The sequence below is a fragment of the Eschscholzia californica genome, unplaced genomic scaffold (assembly GCF_041429995.1).
Source record: "Eschscholzia californica isolate CP2 unplaced genomic scaffold, dmEscCali1.0.p SCAF_3, whole genome shotgun sequence".
Classification (NCBI taxonomy): domain Eukaryota; kingdom Viridiplantae; phylum Streptophyta; class Magnoliopsida; order Ranunculales; family Papaveraceae; genus Eschscholzia; species Eschscholzia californica.
In genome coordinates, this window is record NW_028238420.1 from 48,546,975 (window position 1) to 48,566,277 (window position 19,303).

The 19,303-nt window shown below is 36.8% G+C and overlaps 3 protein-coding genes and 1 long non-coding RNA gene across 5 annotated transcripts; 3 read left to right on the forward strand and 1 right to left on the reverse strand.

Annotated features, from left to right (window-relative positions):
- Positions 1 to 1,463: 1,463 nt before the first annotated feature.
- On the forward strand, positions 1,464 to 5,117 carry EMB3119 (Ribose 5-phosphate isomerase, type A protein). The gene has a single exon (XM_086667219.1). The coding sequence runs from the start codon at positions 1,655 to 1,657 to the stop codon at positions 2,540 to 2,542; it is 888 nt and encodes a 295-aa protein (XP_086523345.1). The 5' UTR covers positions 1,464 to 1,654; the 3' UTR covers positions 2,543 to 5,117.
- On the reverse strand, positions 3,810 to 6,234 carry LOC147551156 (uncharacterized). Its single transcript, XM_086667220.1, has 6 exons — positions 5,958 to 6,234; positions 5,652 to 5,810; positions 4,961 to 5,050; positions 4,743 to 4,868; positions 4,166 to 4,261; positions 3,810 to 4,041 (listed from the first exon to the last, which is right to left on the reverse strand). Exons 1-6 carry the CDS (start codon positions 6,058 to 6,060, stop codon positions 3,971 to 3,973), a joined length of 645 nt encoding a protein of 214 aa, XP_086523346.1. The 5' UTR covers positions 6,061 to 6,234; the 3' UTR covers positions 3,810 to 3,970.
- On the forward strand, positions 6,219 to 8,971 carry LOC147551157 (protein IQ-DOMAIN 19-like). The gene is made up of 3 exons (XM_086667218.1): positions 6,219 to 7,526; positions 7,603 to 7,845; positions 8,234 to 8,971. Exons 1-3 carry the CDS (start codon positions 7,212 to 7,214, stop codon positions 8,843 to 8,845), a joined length of 1,170 nt encoding a protein of 389 aa, XP_086523344.1. The 5' UTR covers positions 6,219 to 7,211; the 3' UTR covers positions 8,846 to 8,971.
- Positions 8,972 to 11,828: 2,857 nt separating this feature from the next.
- Positions 11,829 to 19,093, forward strand: LOC147551158 (uncharacterized). 2 transcript variants are annotated; one of them, XR_015238427.1, is made up of 3 exons: positions 11,829 to 12,263; positions 16,322 to 17,173; positions 17,343 to 19,093. It is a non-coding gene; the product is annotated as an uncharacterized LOC147551158 (long non-coding RNA). The 2 variants fall into 2 exon arrangements; XR_015238428.1 differs by having other exon boundaries at positions 11,882 to 12,263; positions 16,297 to 17,173.
- Positions 19,094 to 19,303: the final 210 nt, after the last annotated feature.

Consider the following 19,303-nt stretch of genomic DNA (forward strand, 5'->3'; position numbering starts at 1 on the left):
AAATCTAAGCGAATTTTGGATAGAAATGTTCAGTTTAATAGACTAGAATAATCGAAAACACGTACATTCTAAACATGAGTGTATGTTTACGGTTTTACCTTTAGACACGCTCCAACTAGAGACGGAGAGGGGGGAAACTAACTTGGTAAAGACTCTGCAACTTTTATATAACCTTTACCGATCCTAACAGTAATAGTTAGCTATATAAGACATGTTTTTCGTGCTATTTACACATACACATCACTCTTGACTTGGTCATTTGACTAAGACCAAACCAAGTTTTATTTGCACACACCGATAACACCACATTCTAATGGAGATGTTGCCTGATTCGTCGATGATTTTCACTAGGAAAAAAATTGTTCTCCCTCTCTTCCACCACTACCATCATTGTTCTATCTCTTTTATTTTTCTCTCTCTACAATAGCGAAAATCGAGTGACACGATAGAGTGAGAAATCTAGTTTTGTGGAATGTAGAAAGAGAATAATGGTGGTACTGAAAGAGAGAATTTTTTTTCTTCAGATGAAAATCGGCGGCAAATGATTGACACACCATCTTCATCCAATGAAAAAGAAGGTGTGTCGTTCCATGAGCGGTGGCGTGTGAATAAAACGTGTGTGCAGTTGGTAAAAGTGTGTTTGGTAGTACGTTAAATAGAAGTTCAAAATTTGAGTAATGTCAGGGAACAAGAATATCTTGGCGAACTCTGGACAGAAATCTTACGTGTCGCAACTCCTTTCTTCTATATTTTCAGAGAGAGAGAGAGGGAGAGAGAATCGATATATGATCTATTCGAAGCTGTCACAGGTATGCGAATGATGCATAATTATTCCCGTATCGGAGACGTAGTTGCTAATCTACCTTATGGCTGGATAGATAAATGTTTGGATTTCTGTGATTATTTTTTGACGGGGATTGCTGAATATCAAAAGCTTATTACGCGCAATCCCATTTTTTTGGAACGAGTTGAAGGAGTTGGCGTTGTTGGAGGAGAGGAAGCAATAAATTGGGGTTTATCAGGATCTTCGTAAAGTTGATCATTATGAGTGTTACGACGAATTTGATTAGGAAGTACAATGGTAGAAAGAGGGAGATTCATTAGCTCGTCATTTAGTCTGAATCAGTGAAATGACAGATTCCATAAAAATTATTCAACAAGCTCTGGAAGGAATTCTTGGGGGACCTATGAGAATTTAGAAGTCCGATGCTTTGATAGGGCAAGGGATTCTGACTCGAATGATTTTGAATATCGATTCAATAGATTAGAATAATCGAAAACACGTACATTCTAAACAACATAAGATTTCTACTCGGAGTCTATTGAGTTATGAGAAAGGCTCCCCATGTCCATTAGTGATCGGACGAGATCAGATCGTGCGGCAACCCTTCAACTTGGCATCCTAGGCGATTGGATTATGCGGCAGATGATAGCGGGATACATTTTTTTTTTTTTTTGATGATAGCGGGATACATAGTAATATTGTGGGGAAAAAAACACAATCCAACCACTATCTCCACTGAGCGAAGGTAAAGAACAGGGGAAACAACAAAGGAGGAGAAAGAGAGAGAATTAGAACTACACAAACACACACACCTTATCAGTCCTAAATCTCTCCTTCTTCACTCAATCTTCTCTCTTTCTCTCTCTAACCATGGCCACCTTATCTCTCCTTCTCTCTCCTCCATCTCTCAAATCCTCATCTTCTCTCTACACCAATGGCACCAAACTTAACCTACGAATCCCATCATCAACCCTTACTTTCCGAACCCCTTCTTCTTCTTCTTCATTACCCATGTCAATCAAAGCTTTATCCTCCCCATCTCCTTCCCCTGTTCTTACCCAAGACGATCTTAAGAAACTAGCAGCTGATAAAGCCGTCGAATATGTCACAAGTGGAATGGTTCTAGGGTTAGGAACTGGTTCCACTGCTGCTTTTGTTGTCGATAAAATTGGTCAGCTTCTCAAATCAGGTGAACTTAAAGATATTGTTGGAATACCCACATCAAAAAGAACAGCAGAACAAGCTCAATCATTAGGAATTCCTCTTTCTGTTCTTGATGATCATCCAAGTCTTGATCTTGCTATTGATGGAGCTGATGAAGTTGACCCAGATCTTAATTTAGTTAAAGGAAGAGGTGGTGCTCTTTTGAGAGAGAAAATGGTTGAAGCAGCATCAAAGAAATTTGTTGTAGTTGTTGATGAAACTAAATTGGTTTCTGGGTTAGGTGGGAGTGGATTAGCAATGCCAGTTGAAGTTGTTCAATTCTGTTGGAAGTATAATTTGATTAGGTTACAAGAATTGTTTAAAGATGAAGGTTGTGAAGCTAAACTTAGGGTTGATGATAATGGGAAACCATATGTAACTGATAATTCAAATTATATAGTTGATTTATACTTCAAAACACCAATTAAAGATGGATTAGCAGCTGGTAAAGAGATTTCTTCATTTGAAGGTGTAGTTGAACATGGGTTGTTTCTTGATATGGCTACTGCTGTTATTATTGCTGGGAAAGAAGGAGTTAGTATTAAAAGCAAATGAATTTCTTCAAAATCTGGGTAAGAAAGTTCTTCTTTAATTATCATTTCTTTCTTCTGTTTTAATGGTTGAATCTTTGTTTGATACTTTAATCATCTGAATAATGGAGTAGTATAAATGTTGTACTTTTTAACACATTTTGATTTGCTTGAACATTGTAATTTCGAATTCTCATGTTAGTAGAAATAAAAAAAGTAAATGAAATCAAGGAACCCGAAATGAATTGGATTACTTTTGTGCTGCAAAACTATTTATGTAATGCTTCGAGCCTTATCAGTTATCGATATCGTTTGTCCTCGCTTTTGACACCCACGACCAAGCTGAACTGGTATGGGATTTTGTTCCCAGCGAAGGCTCGACGAGCCCATCCAAAAGGTATAGACACGTAATAAGCTTGAGCACACACATATAACCGAGTCTCTGGACACTCTCCAAGCGATGTGAGACTATTAGAACTTATGGTGTGGAGAGGCATCAATATTAGTAGTATAAACTGTGGTAGTTTATTTAGATTTCTTAGATGAAACAAATGTGTTTGAATGATTAGTCAATAATATAGTTAGTTTAGTTTAGTTCTTCTCTAAAATTAGAGAGCTGATGGATAAGTAGAATGACTGGAACAATTTTTCACTAGTTTTCGGTTTCTCTTTGTTTATCCACGACTTTCGAAATATTGGCGTGGGTACTAGATAGTTTTCCTCTTGATTTTATGTTCTTCTTTATTCAAATATATTATGTTGTTTAAGAAATCTATTGAACAACAAAAATCACTTTTGACCCTAAGCTTTAAGCCATAGTCTGCTGACTGCAAGCAGAAGCCGTGATTCTGTTACTTATGTTCTCTTTCGATAGTCTCAGAGTGGTCGATATTTCTTCAATTAAAAATATATTGGAGCCTAAGCTTGTTATCTTATTCTTCTTAATCGAATTTGTCGTTAAATAAATTGCTAGTTTGGGATGTCTCCGGATCTCTTTGAGCTACATGTGAAGTTGCTACTTCATACTTTTCCTGATAATGTTGTACACTTTAGTTGTTAGAGCTTCTGGTTTGAACTCCATTCTTGACATCCTTATCATGTCTTCTTCTCTTATCTAATATGTTTGATTTGAATGTTGTTCGTCCATTTTCCCCTATTTGAATATTCGTCGTTTTGCTAGTTTAATCTATGACCATATATGTTGAAGTTCGAGCAAATAACTAAATATACAATTTGTTATATACAATAAAACATTCAATTTAGGTACTTGAATACTCAAGACTATATAATCATATCCAAACCTCCAAGTATGAATTATCATTTGATATAAACTAAACAAACATAAATTTTTTAATAAATCAAGTGTCTATTATCATATTAGTCTGTCTATAATGTAACAAATCCCGTGTCTAGAAGCAGATAAAGCGACCTTAATCGAGTAACCTTTCTATTTCTAAGAAACCATAGCTAGGGATATAGTCAAGATCATCAACCCGAGGAAATTCCCATGTATAATTGTGGTTGCTGCACAATCAGAAAACGAAAGATTAGGGTTTCTATGTTTCGTATTGTAGACTCATTGTGCTCAAAATTTTCTGGTACATGATTGTCATATTTGTAAAATTGCACGATAGGATGCACCACTTACCATGATTTGCACTCTGTTCATTGAAATTTGGTGTTGGAGCTGCAGATTTGTTTGCCACAGTTAGCCCTAGTATTGCACAATCCATTCCCAGGGCACCTTCACATTCAAATACAAAGTTTTTGTTAGTCTAGTAACAATCTTAAGGGTTGAAGAAAACCCTCCTAGTATCTACAGTTTACTAACGGGTCCGGTCATTGTCCGCCCGGAAACGGTTTAATATGGACCGACAATGGTCCGGCATGTCCTGTTGATTGGCCATGTTGACCCAGCACACCCCGTTCAGTAATAGGCTGTTGAGTTCCAAGAGGCCAGCACCGCTCCTTGGGAACCTCTACTTAAGCCTGGAGTCAACCAATGGCTCGCCCGAGAATGGTCCGCCACACCCTGTTTGTAGGCCATGCTCAAGCCTATGTAGTAGGACTAAGCACTTGAGCCTGATTCTGCCAGGTGCACATTAACCTGAACTTGAGCAGTTCGGTTATGAGTCAAGCTATACCAAAGTCCAAGCCGAGCATAGAATCACACCTGAAACAGACTTTTATACAAAAAAACTAATGCAGAGATTTAGTTTTCTTACACTCCCTGAAACAGGGGAAGGAAGTTTGATTTAAAAGATTAGCATAACCCTCTCTGCACTCGCATTTATGCCCGTATTTCGACGATTTGACGCATGATCCTCCGCCACAGTAAGCCCAATCACAAGCTAGAAGGTAATTGAGATGCGTATTGTTAGATAAATGGATTATTGAAATATAAGAATGGATAACAAAGATGATATCTAGTCATGGTAAATACGGTCGAGAAAAGACTGATTTGATGGAGGTTTTTCAATCTCCGGCGAAGGTGAAGGTTCTTCAGATGAGTTACATGAGTAGTTGACAGTGCCTGTAAAAACCAAAATAAATGATTATTGAAAATTTTCACAGTATTTAGAAATGGAGAACAAAGTACTCACTTCGTGCATCCAAACATGACATATTATTAAATATTTTTCAGATCAAGTCCTTAAACTTTCAATAATTACTATTGTCTCTAACTTGCAAAATTGTGAATTTTATCGTTAAGGGCTTTGATACCAAACCTAGATGACCTGTTCAGTTATCATAACTAACCCCAAAGACTGGGAAGCAAGAAATAAGTTGTAACAATGGATAAGGGGTGGGAAACGGACCGAACGGGTGGTCCGCGGACACGTACTTCCCCGGTCTGGGCGGAACTGACACATTGCTGGGAAAATGGCCGGACACTTTACAAATTCAAGCTGTCCATTGGAGGTTGTGCCTGCCTAAAATGTCGGGTAGTGTCCGTCTCAGACAACGGGTAGTGTCAGTCTCAAACACTCGGCGCCAATGGACATATCGGGCTCATTGGATTGTGGGCGGGACCGGGCTTTTCTCCCACCCCTACAATGGTGCATATAATGACAACAATGGCCTCATCTATGAAAGAGAGTCTAGAGAGAGAGAGAGAGAGAGAGAGAGCTTACAGTTGGGGATAACACAAGGTAGAAAGTGGAGGAAGTCATTGTTATCAAATAGAAAATGTTTCCAACCAGGATCACATTCACAACTGAAAGGAACCCTCTTGAAATCAAGAGAAGCTTTGCATTTACCCTTACCACACATAACTTCTTTGCATACACCATCTGTATATTAAATCAATTAGGTACCCAGATCAGCAAAACTCCAAAAGTTTATGCAAGAACTGAAATAAATTAAGTAAACCCAGAATTGAAAGTTGCAAAATTTCAGTGAATTCATGAAGGAAGAATGTGAAAAGCTGAAGTTGGTACCTATGAGAGGAGAGAGCAGAGGAGATAAATCATCTGCAGCAGTGACAGATAGTAAGATTAGAAATGTTGTTAGAAAAACTAAGATAGCAGGGGAAGAAGTCATATCCTCTGTTCAAAGATAGATAGATCGAGAGAGAGATACTGAGGAGATAATGACAGTGTGTCTTATTTAATGAGAAATGGGGAAGTTTGAAAATTTAGAGAGGGGGAGCTCTCTTTTCAACAGAGAGAGAGAGGGTTTCTAGTAGGTGGGTACAGTTAATAGGGGGTAGTTGGGAGTAAGAAGAATTTGAAAGTTCAGTTTATACATGCCCAAATGAATGTGATTACCAGAAATAACAATTCAATAATGTAGTTTCTGATGCAAGGAATGAATGTGATTAGCAGAAATAACGGTTCGAGACTTCGAGCTTTCTAGTAATCACAATACCTAAATTACCTTATATTTTGGTCTGACCAAAAAGTGGTTTGCTATTTAATGGACAAAATCTTTTAGGGAGAAGGAAGATGATGAGCTAGATGGAAGTGAGTTAGGTGATTCTTGAAATTTTTGAAATAAAAAGTCAAAAATGTTAGTTGAATAAATGTTGACATCAAGCCACCATCTTAGAACATAATCAATCCACCACTGTTTATAGCCTAACCTTAAACAAACTTGATATGTAACCACATCACTCAATTGGTTAACCCTTTATGGCCCATGTGGTAGATGATATGACCATAGTTTTAAGACCAAATTCTCATTGTTCCATTTCTTATCATTTGGCACATAATTTGAGTATAATTTTTCATATCAGACTATTTCAAACACCAACAGACAAACAATTTCGAACACCAATAGACTTATTTTATGTTTGATTTAAATGAATTCAAAAATACTCCGAGCCAGTCATTTCGATGAAACAGAAAACATTCTAAAATCCGACACAAACAGTGTACAGTTGTAGTTACAACGATAACGTATGTATATACGTGAAAAGGGAGAATTAAAAGAATCTTACAGGTGGTGAAGATGGAAGTTTGATCTCAGCTTTTCTCCATTTCTGCATGTCTTTAACCCAATAAAAACAGCTAAAAGGAGATGAGAATCACAAGAAAACAAAAGGAAAAGAGAAAAAGATTGAAACGTTTGTCTGGGGTAAGAAAGATCAGCAATTAATAAATAAACTCCATTAATGAAGAAGAGTCTATGATCATTTCGTTTATCTTCTGCCATTTCTGAATCTTGGTTGATACCATTTAAGGTTTAAACAGATGGGGAAGATAGGGAAATGGATTAGAAATCTTTTTAGAGGAAAGAAAACAGAGAAGAGAATAAACGATACTACTAGTTACAAGCGAAGTTCAACTACTTGTTCAGAGAATTCAGCTCCAATTCAATCTACTAACAACACAAAAGAAAAACGAAAATGGAGTTTCAGAATTAAACCAATTGTCACAAATTCGCAAGACGTTCAAGTTCAACCCATTAAAGAACATCAACTAACTCTTGATACTAAAAGACTTAATACCGTATCGGTTAGAGAAGTTTCAGCCACTAAGATTCAATCAATCTTTCGTTCTTATCTGGTACGAATTCGTAGTTCCACGATTACCCATGATTTTGTTTTGGTCAGATCGTTCTTAAGTTTGCGTCTTTTTACAGGCAAAGAAAGCATTATGTGCACTGAAAGGAGTAGTGAAGTTGCAGGCACTAGTAAGAGGTCACTTGGTGAGAAAACAAGCAATTGCTGCTCTTAGGTGCATGCAAGCTTTAGTAACTGTTCAAGCAAGAACCCGTGCTCGAAGGATCTCGATGTGTCGTGAGAATCAACCCGTTCCTCAGTTGCAATTCACTAAACTTTCATACCCACGTCTGCAAGATAATCTTGTCAGACAAACAAGAAATGTGAGTTCTTTAAAGATCATGACTTGCAAACTACAGATCCTGTGAATTTGTGGACTGGATCAGTTGTTCTTGGTAGTCATAGTCCCACATTGGCTGTGAGAGGGGAGAGTGGGGAAAGGGAGGTGGTCACTTTATAAGTGTAAGGGAAAACCTCGCCTCTTGAGCTAGTTTTTGGGGTGAGAACGTGAGATAGACCTGAGCAGTTTGAGGCAAGTAAGGCCCACGAAACCCAACCTATAATCCACAATAATGATTTGACCTGAAAAATAGTACAAAAATCTGATCCAGACCAAAATTTGTGAAGTTTCTAGTTTTCTAAGAACGTCAAGTCATTTGAATTGTTCCCATAGTTGATGTGACATGTGATTTGTTTTTTTTGTGTTTGTAGGATATGGAGGAGAACGTTAAGATTGTAGAAATGGACGTGGGAGAATTTAAGCGAAGTTCGTCTCATAGGTCAAGTCATTCAATACACAAACAAAACGAAAGATCGGATCATATATTCTGTAAACATTCTTCAGCTCATCTTGGAAGACAATGTCATCTTTACCAAATTTCACCAGTTCCATCAGCTTTAATGAATACGAGTCCAAGAACTTTGAGTGGATATTTCGACTATTCGGTTAGATTAGAACAAAATAGCCCTCAACCCTCTTTTCGTGTCGATGAGTACTCACATTGTCCAAATTATATGGCTAATACTGAATCTTTCAAAGCAAAAGTTAGATCACAAAGTGCACCAAAGCAGAGACTTAATTCGTATGAGAAACAACTAAGCAAGCAGAGGCTGATGCTATCAATGGAAGAGAAAAGTGTACCTCGGTCTACCGGAATGCAGCGCTCGTCGTCACAGGTCGGATTTACTGCTCATGGGTCTCATAGTCCATGGTCAGTTAAGCTCGATAAATCAACGCTATCACTCAAGGACAACGAGAGACAGATTACTAGTACAGGGTCACTAATCTTAAGCAGATCTAAGAGTGGATATGAAGATAGATAATTGACCTCTAAAATTAAACCAGGAGAAAGAGAGTGATCACCTAACCGGACTTACTTCCAATCTTTTGTGTTTCTGTAATTCTATATATTTTCAGTTACTGTATGTTATGCCATAAGTTTTAGGAGTTATCGATATTGTATCTGCTTTTGACATACAAGCCTAAGCCCAATAGTTGTAGGGGTTGTTCCTGGCAAGGCCCTCACGAGCCCGCCCAATAACTCGACACTTATTTCAACAAAAAAAAGAAGATTGAGCACACACATATAGCACAGGCTGTGGATGCTTCCCAAGCAATGTGGGGAGTGGGGACTAAGACAACAATCCCCGACCCAAGGATTTGAGCAGTCCTTAGCTTTGATACCATTTGTAGCACCCCAAACAACATCAATTATTGCTACGAAGATTATGGTTGTAGAATGAGGGAATGGATTCGTCATTACAGAAGTTCAGATGAATTTGAGAATTCTTGAAAGAGATGTGGTTTAAAGTTACTATATCTCAGATAGAAAGCATAATTAGGGTGATCAATTTATGAAGTTTTCCTCCTCTTAAGCTGCCTAACTGCCAAACTTGAAATCAGTCAGTTAATTATCTCCCAATTCTGTTCTATATTTGGTAGTCCTAGTGCTCCATTCTAGGTCCTGCTTATTTCTACAGCTTCAAAAACACAAGAAAGTTTTGGTGAAAATTGGAACTATTCTGTGTGCTGCATTTGGTAGGCAAGAAGTGCCTATGGCCAGTAAAGGGCCTTAGTGAACCCGCAGGACCAGGCTATTTTGTGTGACCTCCAGAGTTTGGACTTTGGAGTGCATACAGTACCAAATGAGCTATCAGTTGTTGGCTTATTGATTTTTAGAATTATAATTCCATCATCTAATATTCACCGGCTATAAAAAGAAATAACATCTACCTATTTACTTATTTTAATATATTCTTCACTAGATTTAATTTGGGCATATATCTGAAAAAGCAAGTTATTATGCTTCATATCGTATCTACATTTCTAGTAAGTTATATTTGAACTTGTCCTGTGAAAATTACACTAATTTAAATACTCAACGATAAATTACCATCAAAAATGAGAAAATGAAAAAAAAAAGAGTTAATTCCTATATGGCCCCCTACTTTGTGATCAGCTTCCTTTATGGACCCCAAATTTCTGTAAATTCAAATATGACCCCCTATTTTCATGAAAATGTCATAACTACCCTTCCCATTAATATATTTTTAAAATAAAATTAAAAACAAAAACCTAAATTCCACCTCACTTCCCTCTCCACCACTCATCTCTCTCCACGTCACCTCTCTCCAACTCACCTCTCTCTCTCCAAGTCAGCACTCTCTTCTCCGATAAGGGTTGCCGACCGGAAAATTTTCCGGTCGGCGACCTTCAAACTTAAAAAAAAAAAAAAAAATTCACTCATCTTTCTCTCTCTAAAAATTCCGGCAAATTCGCCAGAATTTTTAGAGAGAGAGAGAGATGAGTGAAAAAAAATAATTTTTTTTTTTGTTTTTTAAGTTTGAAGGTCGCCGCCCGGAAAATTTTTCGGCCGGTGGCAACCTTCATCGGAGAAGAGAGTGCTGACTTGGAGAGAGAGAGAGGTGAGTTGGAGAGAGAGGTGACGTGGAGAGAGATGAGTGGTGGAGAGGGAAGTGAGGTGGAATTTAGGTTTTTGTTTTTAATTTTATTTTGAAAATATATTAATGGGAAGGGTAGTTATGACATTTTCATGAAAATAGGGGGTCATATTTGAATTTACAGAAATTCGAGGACCATAAAGGAAGTTGGTCACAAAGCAGGGGGCCATATAGGAATTAACTCAAAAAAAAAAGGAAGGAATATACAAGTCCATGGGTCTTTACTACAAGAATGTTTCAAATTTAAAAGATACTAATTATAATTAAAAATATGTAATATTCAAAGATAAAATTTAATAATAAAGAAAAAAAGGGGGAATTCCTCTATATGTGTACACTAAGCCAAACACACAAAGCTCTTCACTAATAAACTCCTAAAGGATGCGAGCGAGCGAGTGAGTTAACTAAGGACTAAGTTGTTTCTCTTTGCTCAATCTGCTACTATTAATGTTTCTCATATGACAGAACCTACTTTGCGTTGCTACTTCAATAATCAACCATGAATGATTTTCTTTTCGGGAGTACTACAATGACAAAATCTTTGACTTAATGATTCATTTTCAGTAAAAGACAAAGTCATTGTGAGTTTCTCCTCAACCAACCATGTCATTGAGTCGCACTCGACGATTACTTAAAACTCAACAACATCCCGAATCACCCACTCTAACTATCTCTCGTCAGTCAATAATGGTACCCAAAAAATATTTATACACAACATAATTTAACTTGTCTTTCACTGTTACAATGACAAAATCCTTGACTTAATGATTCATTTTTAGTAAAAGACAAAGCTATTGTGAGTTTCTCCTCAACCAACCATGTCATTGAGTCGCATTCGACGATTACTTAAAACTCAACAACATCCCGAACCCCACTCTAACTAGCTCTCATCAGTCAGTAATGGTACCCAAAAAATATTTATACACAACATAATTTAACGTGTCTTTCACTGTTACAAACGAACTTGTTACTATTGTATCAGTAATTTGTAGTATGGATTCCATTTGTATTACAGCCTACAGGTAAAACAACACTACTCTACAAGTCCACTATCGATGTTTCAAAAGAAAAAAAAAAAAAAAAAAAAGCCTACTAGTATCTGTTTCTTTTTTGATGAGAATAGTCTACTATTGGTTAATATGTATATAATTATTTGCCAACAAAACAGCACCAGCTATACAAAGTTGTCTTTCAACAAAAAAAAAAAAAAAAAAAAAATTAGTTCAACAAAAAAAAAAACGAAAAAAAAAAGCTATACAAAGTTGTGCCGTTATTTGATGGGAAATATCTGAACCGTTCATTTGGGATCAGATAATACAATGTCTATGTGAGATTGTGAGGCGATGAACAAAATGCCTAGAAATATCATAAAACCACCCAAATCAAGAATTGCGCGTTCGCTCGGTTTCACAAAAAAAAATAAAAATAATTGCGCGCTCGCAGGAGAGAGATAATGAGGAGAGAGATTCATCATTTTGAATCATCACCATCTTTTCTCTCTCTCTCTCTCTCGTATTGTTGCTAGTTGCTACGATAGAACGTTAACTCCAGAGTAAAAGGGTACGATAAAACCCTATTTGCACGGTAAGATGGAACGATAAAACCCTAGGTTGAAACCCTAGTTGCGGAGTAAGATGGAACTTTGGAAACCCTAGTTGCAGAGTAAGAAGGAACGTTGGAACCCTAGTTGCGGAGTAAGATGGAACGCTGGGACCCTCTCCACAGAGCAAGATGGGTATCGTGAAAGAGAGATAAAAACAGATGATCTTGCAAGACCAAGGTAATCATGATGATTATGAATGTTTATGCTTGTTCTATCTCCTTCCCTCCCGTTGAAAGACAACAATCTTGTTTAAAAACACGTTGGTTGTTAAGATAATATCTAAATCTCAATATCAAGAAACCCTAATTTCTCAGGGTTTAAACAAAAGACCCTTAATCGAGGGTTTTCATTGCATTTATTTCTTTTGAGTATATCTTACCCTCTTGTATAGCAATCCTTTATTAATGCCTTCATAGGCATATCAGAGTGGATAATCCCAAATCCACATACATTATATGAGAACAGCTTTTGCTTATAAAGAAATTTAGGAAGCACAATGGGTTCCCTGTCGTTGTAGATCATAGATATCAACCTAATGGCATTGATCAATGAGAGGAAATTGACCCAAGTGTTGAACTCGATAGTAGGATATATTCCTGTGGGATCTTCGTTGGTTGATGTTAATGTTAACTCTTAATCAAACTTGAAATAGCCGGTTAGATATCACAATGCATCTGATTTAAGGTTTTCTCTTACAAAGTGGATTATGATCCACTGTTCTAACTTCGTGAGCGACATTACCATGTGGGATTCATTTAAAATAAAACTAGCAGTAGGCTATATTCTAAACAACATTCAGGAATGCTTCATATGGGCCGTTAAGCTCTTACAGTGCTATGTGCTTTTATTCCTATTCCTTATGAAACTTCTAATACAATAACGTTTACAAGTTGTTAATATTTTGCATCTATCAAAATATGCGTCATTTGAGATTATGGGTGGTTTTTGGCGAGTTTTGAAGGCTTTACCACTTTTTACTGATTGTACTTTTTAGTAACAATATTACTAGTTTGTAAATTTTGTAAGCATCTTCACTCATTGTGGTATGGCACCAAGAGATTGCGGATACTATTTGGAAATGAAGGTTGGAATCGGATTAAATACAAATACTGGTTGGGGGCTGGTCAACTCTTGTGCTTAACAGGCATAATGTGTGGAGATGTTTCACCTCTGTTTTCTGTTTGATATTGTTGTACTATTTTTAATGTCAAGTCTCTTCATAAGCCACAATACACCACCAAGATACGTAGGTATTATTCGAGAACATCATTTGCAATTCATGCTGGTTATTAAGCATTATTGCATGAGTTCCAAGGCACTTAAAGATATACAATGCAAGATTAAGTTTTGAACGGGTCTATCCGGCCTTCCCTAAGCAATAATTGTATCTTGGTGGTTATTGGCAAGTTTTGAAGGCTTTTACCACTTTTTACTAATTTTACTTTTTAGTAATAATAATATTACTAGTTTGTAAATTTTGTAAGCATCTTCATTTATCGTGGTATGGCACCAAGAGTTTGCGGGTACTATTTGGAAATAAATGTTGGACTCGGATTAAATACAAATACGTTGGGGGCTGGTTTACTCTTGTGCTTAATACACATGATGTGTGGAGATGTTTCATTCTGTTTTTTGTTTGATATCGTTTTATTATTTTTTAATGTGAAGTCTCTTCATAAGCCACAACACCACCAAGATACGTGGGTATTATTCGAGAACATCATTTCGAATTCATGTTGGCCGTTATGCATTATTGTGAGTGCAAGACACTTAAATATATAAAATGCAAGATTGAGTTCGGAAAGGACCTATTCGGTCTTCCCTAAGCAATAATTGTATCTTGGCGGTTATTGGCGAGTTTTGAAGGCTTTACTACTTTTTATTGATTCTACTTTTTAGTAATAATATTACTATTTTGTAAATTTTGTAAGCATCTTCATTCATCGTGGTATGGCACCAAGAGATTGCGGGGTGCTATTTCGAAATAAATGTTGGAATCGGATTAAATACAAATACTGGTTGGGGGCTGGTTTATTCTTGTGCTTAATACGCATGATGTGTGGAGATGTTTCATTCTGTTTTTTGTTTGATATCGTTTTATTATTTTTTAATGTCAAGTCTCTTCATAAGCCACAATACACCACCAAGATACGTGGGTATTATTTGAGAACATCATTTCCAATTCATGTTGGCTGTTATGCATTATTGTGAGTGCAAGATACTTAAAGATATACAATGCAAGATTGAGTTCGGAAAGGACCAATTCGGCCTTCCCTAAGCAATAATTGTATCTTGGTGGTTAATGGCGAGTTTTGAAGGCTTTACTACTTTTTATTGATTTTACTTTTTAGTAATAATATTACTAGTTTGTAAATTTTGTAAGCATCTTCATTCATCGTGGTATGGCACCAAGAGATTGTGGGCGCTATCTGGAAATAAAGGTTAGAATCGGATTAAATACAAATACTGGTTGGGGGCTGGTTTACTCTTGTGCTTAATACGCATGATGTTTGGAGATGTTTCATTCTGTTTTTTTGTTTGATATCGTTTTATTATTTTTTAATGTCAAGTCTCTTCATAAGCCACAATACACCACCAAGATAGGTGGGTTTTATTCGAGAACATCATTTGCAAATCATGTTGGCTGTTATGCATTATTGTGACTTGTGAGTGCAAGATACTTAAAGATATACAATGCAAGAATAAGTTCGGAACGGACCTATTCGGCCTTCCCTAAGCAACAATTGTATCTTGGTGGTTATTGGCGAGTTTTGAAGGTTTTATCACTTTTCACTGATTTTACAAGTTTTTAAAGTTTATTGTATTTATCAAGAATACTTGAGCTTTACTTCAATTCTCAAGAATATGATATAACAGTAAGTTACCAAGAAGGCAAGAATGTGGGGTAACGCGAGATTAATAACGACAGCGGGTTTTATTCAATTTATGGTTGGAATATCTTAATTTTCAGATGGTGATAGTTTGCTCGCAATCGTGGTTATACATGTGTTGCACGAACATGCTTATTTTATATTGTTATAGCTTCCTGTTGGTTTCTATTCTTATTGGTATTTAAATCACCGTAGTACATGTCTTTGTTTAAAAATATGACTCTTGAGTCTCGATATGTACACACATTATAAAAAGCTACCTAGAATGTGGCTATGATGTGATTAAGGTTGCCAGTAGACTCCATTCAAACTCTGATGGGCGATGTTACAAATACAGGAAGTCGAATGAATTACACATAATGGACGGCAGTGAATTCATCTTTGTAATGCACTTATACCGCGCGATATATGGAGATGCTTATTTTATTATTGCTCTCTATCATGTGTTTTTGTACAATATCTTTGTACAATGTCCACTACCCTGATAATTGATTTTCTCCGGAGAAAATGACTCGTAATATTGGTGGTCACTGATACGCTGTGAAGTAGCTTGTCCATTTGACAAGTCATTTAACAATTAACACATCAGGCTACCAAGTAATGTGGGCTAGTGGGGCATAAATGAAGGTAGTGAGATCTATTCAGGTTGCTCAAAGAAATACTTTGAATTGGTTGTGGTGTTGTATGTGAGGACACAACTCAAGAAATGTTGTTTTGTATGGATTTTGTGGTTGCCTGTTAGTCCTAATTTAACTACACATTTTTTCTGATTTTCGGCATTTAAAAGTTAAAATGTTGGAGCAAGTAATGTTTCGTTTAAGGTAGGAAAATGTTGTAGTCTCATATGTATCTTTTCAAATGTATCTAATTATGCAAAGTAAATGGGTGGTCTGCTCTTTGTTTGAATACCAGTGGTGATTTTTGGCCACCTTGGGTGGACAAATATTTTCTTATGCTTAGTTGCAAACTGATATTATATTTCGACTTTGTTTTGAGATGTCTTGATGCATGTGAACAAAAGGCCAAACATGAGACAATAGCTTATACACCCTCAGCATCGAGTATTAGTTCAATGCTTGTTCATGAAACTAAAAACTCTTTACGTTGTTAAATTGCAAAATTGTTCTTTGAAAAGGTGAAGTTCCTTCAATTATAACATCCAATGAAGAGCTAAAACTCCTTATTTGGAGGACATTATGAGAGCTTTTGCTCTACCAAAAACTATTGTTACACACAAGTGGGAGGTGGGAACTTATTTGCATCGTCTGGCGACTAATTAGTTGGTTGAAGTGAAAGTTTTCGACTTTTTTCAACTGCAGATAACTGTAGCTTCTCACTTGGCAGGACAATGGCTCTTTATGCCTTGAGCCCCTGATTTTATTTTGTTGGAGACAATGGAGCTCGCTGGATGAACAATATGATAGAATTTGCCTTTCAATACTCACTGCAGGTAATCTTATAGAGTAAAATCTTACCATCTGAAAATAAAATAAAGTACGAATGCTATTGACATGCACATTATGCAAATTAAATGAGAGCTTTTACCTATAAAAAAGCTGCGGAAGCAGTCCATTGCTTTGTCAAAGAAGGATAACCTTTACAAAGATGCCATGGGGATCGTTTCTTACTCCGGTAATTAAGAGCTTTCAGACGAGTTGTTTGTCTATTTCACATAGAAGGTAATCTCCCATAAATACCTTGCTTGTAGCACTCTTTTAGTTTATACTTGCGCTGTTTCCTGAAAATCTTTCCTTCATGCCTCTTTGTTTGTTATGATATGATCCGTCCTGTTGTTGCAGTGGAGTTTGCCTGAATGAATAACATGAGCGACTTTGCCTCCCGTACCAACTGCATCTGTTGCTACACACACACACATTCAAAGTATTCAATACTTCTTTATTTAATTAGTACAGTGTTCAGGCTAATTACATAGAAATTCAATGGATCAACCATTTGAAAAAAAATAAAATAAATATGAATGCTATTGACATGCACATTATGAGCCTAGTAGCTGAACCATAGATTAGAAATAGAGAAGATGTCACTCCAAATAAGTTCTTCACATGGAAAAAAAGACGAAATAATTTTGACTAAGCTCAGTATGTCTTGGCATCAAGACAATGGAACATTGTCTCTTCACGCCCGAGCTTATATTTTGATTGGTCAAATTTCAGAACTTTTGGAAAATTTCAACTCGTAGTTCATACATCATACCCATCTCATTTTGTATGCCCTACAGTATATCCGAGTGTTTAATGTTACGAGTTGTTGAAGGACAAATTGCTGCTCAAAGTGAGATAATTAGGCAACATGAAGAGCAGGTATATTAACTGCTTCTTTTTCTTGTTAAAATTTGTGGCTCGAGATAATTAGGCAACATGAACAACTAATAATAGTTGTGTGGTATTTCAAAGTCTTAGCCCAATGTAAGATGCCGAAACATGAGTGATCTGACTCAAGAAGACCCACATCGATGGTGGATTGGGGCTTAGTGTTCACATGCAAAGACGAGTTCTTCAAGGTGACGCAGAATCCTCATTTGTTGGGTTTACTAATAAAACACCATATACTGAAAAGGAGGAAATAATAAAGATATTTGTCTTTTATTTTGAACCCTTTCGAATTCCTACTATCTTTGAACTCATTTTTATCTTCTAGGGCTGGATCCAGTCTCAATCAACTACGCTGTCTCCCTGGATTTAGCAGATGCCATCAGACGATCAAAAGAGTCATATCAATGACACCTTGAATCGAACCAGTAATTATTTGGGGTTCTCTTAGAAAGATGTGTTTTTCACGAATTTGATATGGATCTTTCTTTAAATGGCTTCTCGATTTTCTTAATCTGCTGTGGGTGAGACTGGCTCTTAGACTTGACGTCATCCCTACCTTCCTCCAGTATATCACTCGCAGTTCCTCGTGAGTGCGGCATGCACCTTTTTGTTTCTTTCAGAGTCGTTTTGGTGGGGCGACAATGTCCATACCATACCCCTAGGAGCAATCGAACAAGGGATGGAAGCACATCCCGCACCCGATATGTCAAAGCAGCTTAAAGCCTTGCAACTCAAGTTTCAATGCCGAAAGAGGCAAAAGAAGCAACCCATGGGAATTTGCTTTCTGGTGGTTGGCGGACAGGAGAGTAGCAGGTAAAGGTAAGCGAAGGTCTTACAGAGCCTGTGCCTAACAAGCAAGCTAACTCCTCAACCAGTTCAAATCCAAACCTTTCACCATCGATCGAAGGTCCTGCGCTACCTGAACTCAAACCTTAGCAATTCAGCTAACACCTCTCGCCCCCTGCGACACCTCCTCAACTTCATAAGTGGGATAGGGAATGAATGAAACAACATGAACGACGGGTTTATTCATCATCATCAAAACAAAGCTCTGTAGCACGGAGCTTCAAAATGTGATAGGTAAACGAAAGCCTTTTCCTGCGGGTTGCTCCACTAGTTGTAGCGACCACCTATTATATCACTATAAAGTCTTTCCCCCCAAGTGTGTCCACTTCCACCCTTTAACTAACATTTTAGGAACGAAGGGCATTCTGAGGATGTATTTGATCAGCCAAGCACCACTTGAGAGTCTAAAATTCAATGAAATGCAATTCATAGTGTACCTTCCCAAACAAATCTGCTTTGAGTTTACTCAACATATTCTCTTCTGCCCTTGGAACAAGAGGTAAGATTTGTAACCTGTTAATCTCCAAAGTCATATGATCATATCAATGAATTTGGTCGACTATTCGAGTTTTGTTATCCTAAAGAATGAGATACTCAAGCAGCACAAATAACTATCTATAATTATGTGGTATTTTGAACTCTTAGTCAACTGTATGGTGATAAAACATGAATATTGAGTCCACATCAATGGGTACTCTTGAGGCCTCCTGTTGACGTGCGAAAACAAACTACTTATTATGTGTGTATGTATGATAAACTCATTATGCTTAGAAAGTAGTAAAGTATTTATTTTAGTGCATTAATACGGTGTAGTTAGTAACGAATGCAGCCAATTGTGTTTATTTGCAGAATATGTTTGTATCATAGTAATGATATTACGGGGATATGAAGTGTAAATGAGTGAAACATAATTCCTATCAGCCTGCTTTTCGAATTAGTATTTGGCTTTTTTGTGTTTGTGCGTAGTGTTACATATGAAATTAGTACTTCTGTTTGAATTACAATTTGAAGAATGAAATTTATTTGTATAAACATGTCGAATTACTACATGAGTGTGTAGTGCACAAAAACAAAATTAGGGTTTTGGTGATTCTCTTATCGGTTTGATTTTGTTCGGATGTCGGAACTATGAAGACATTGTATAGTT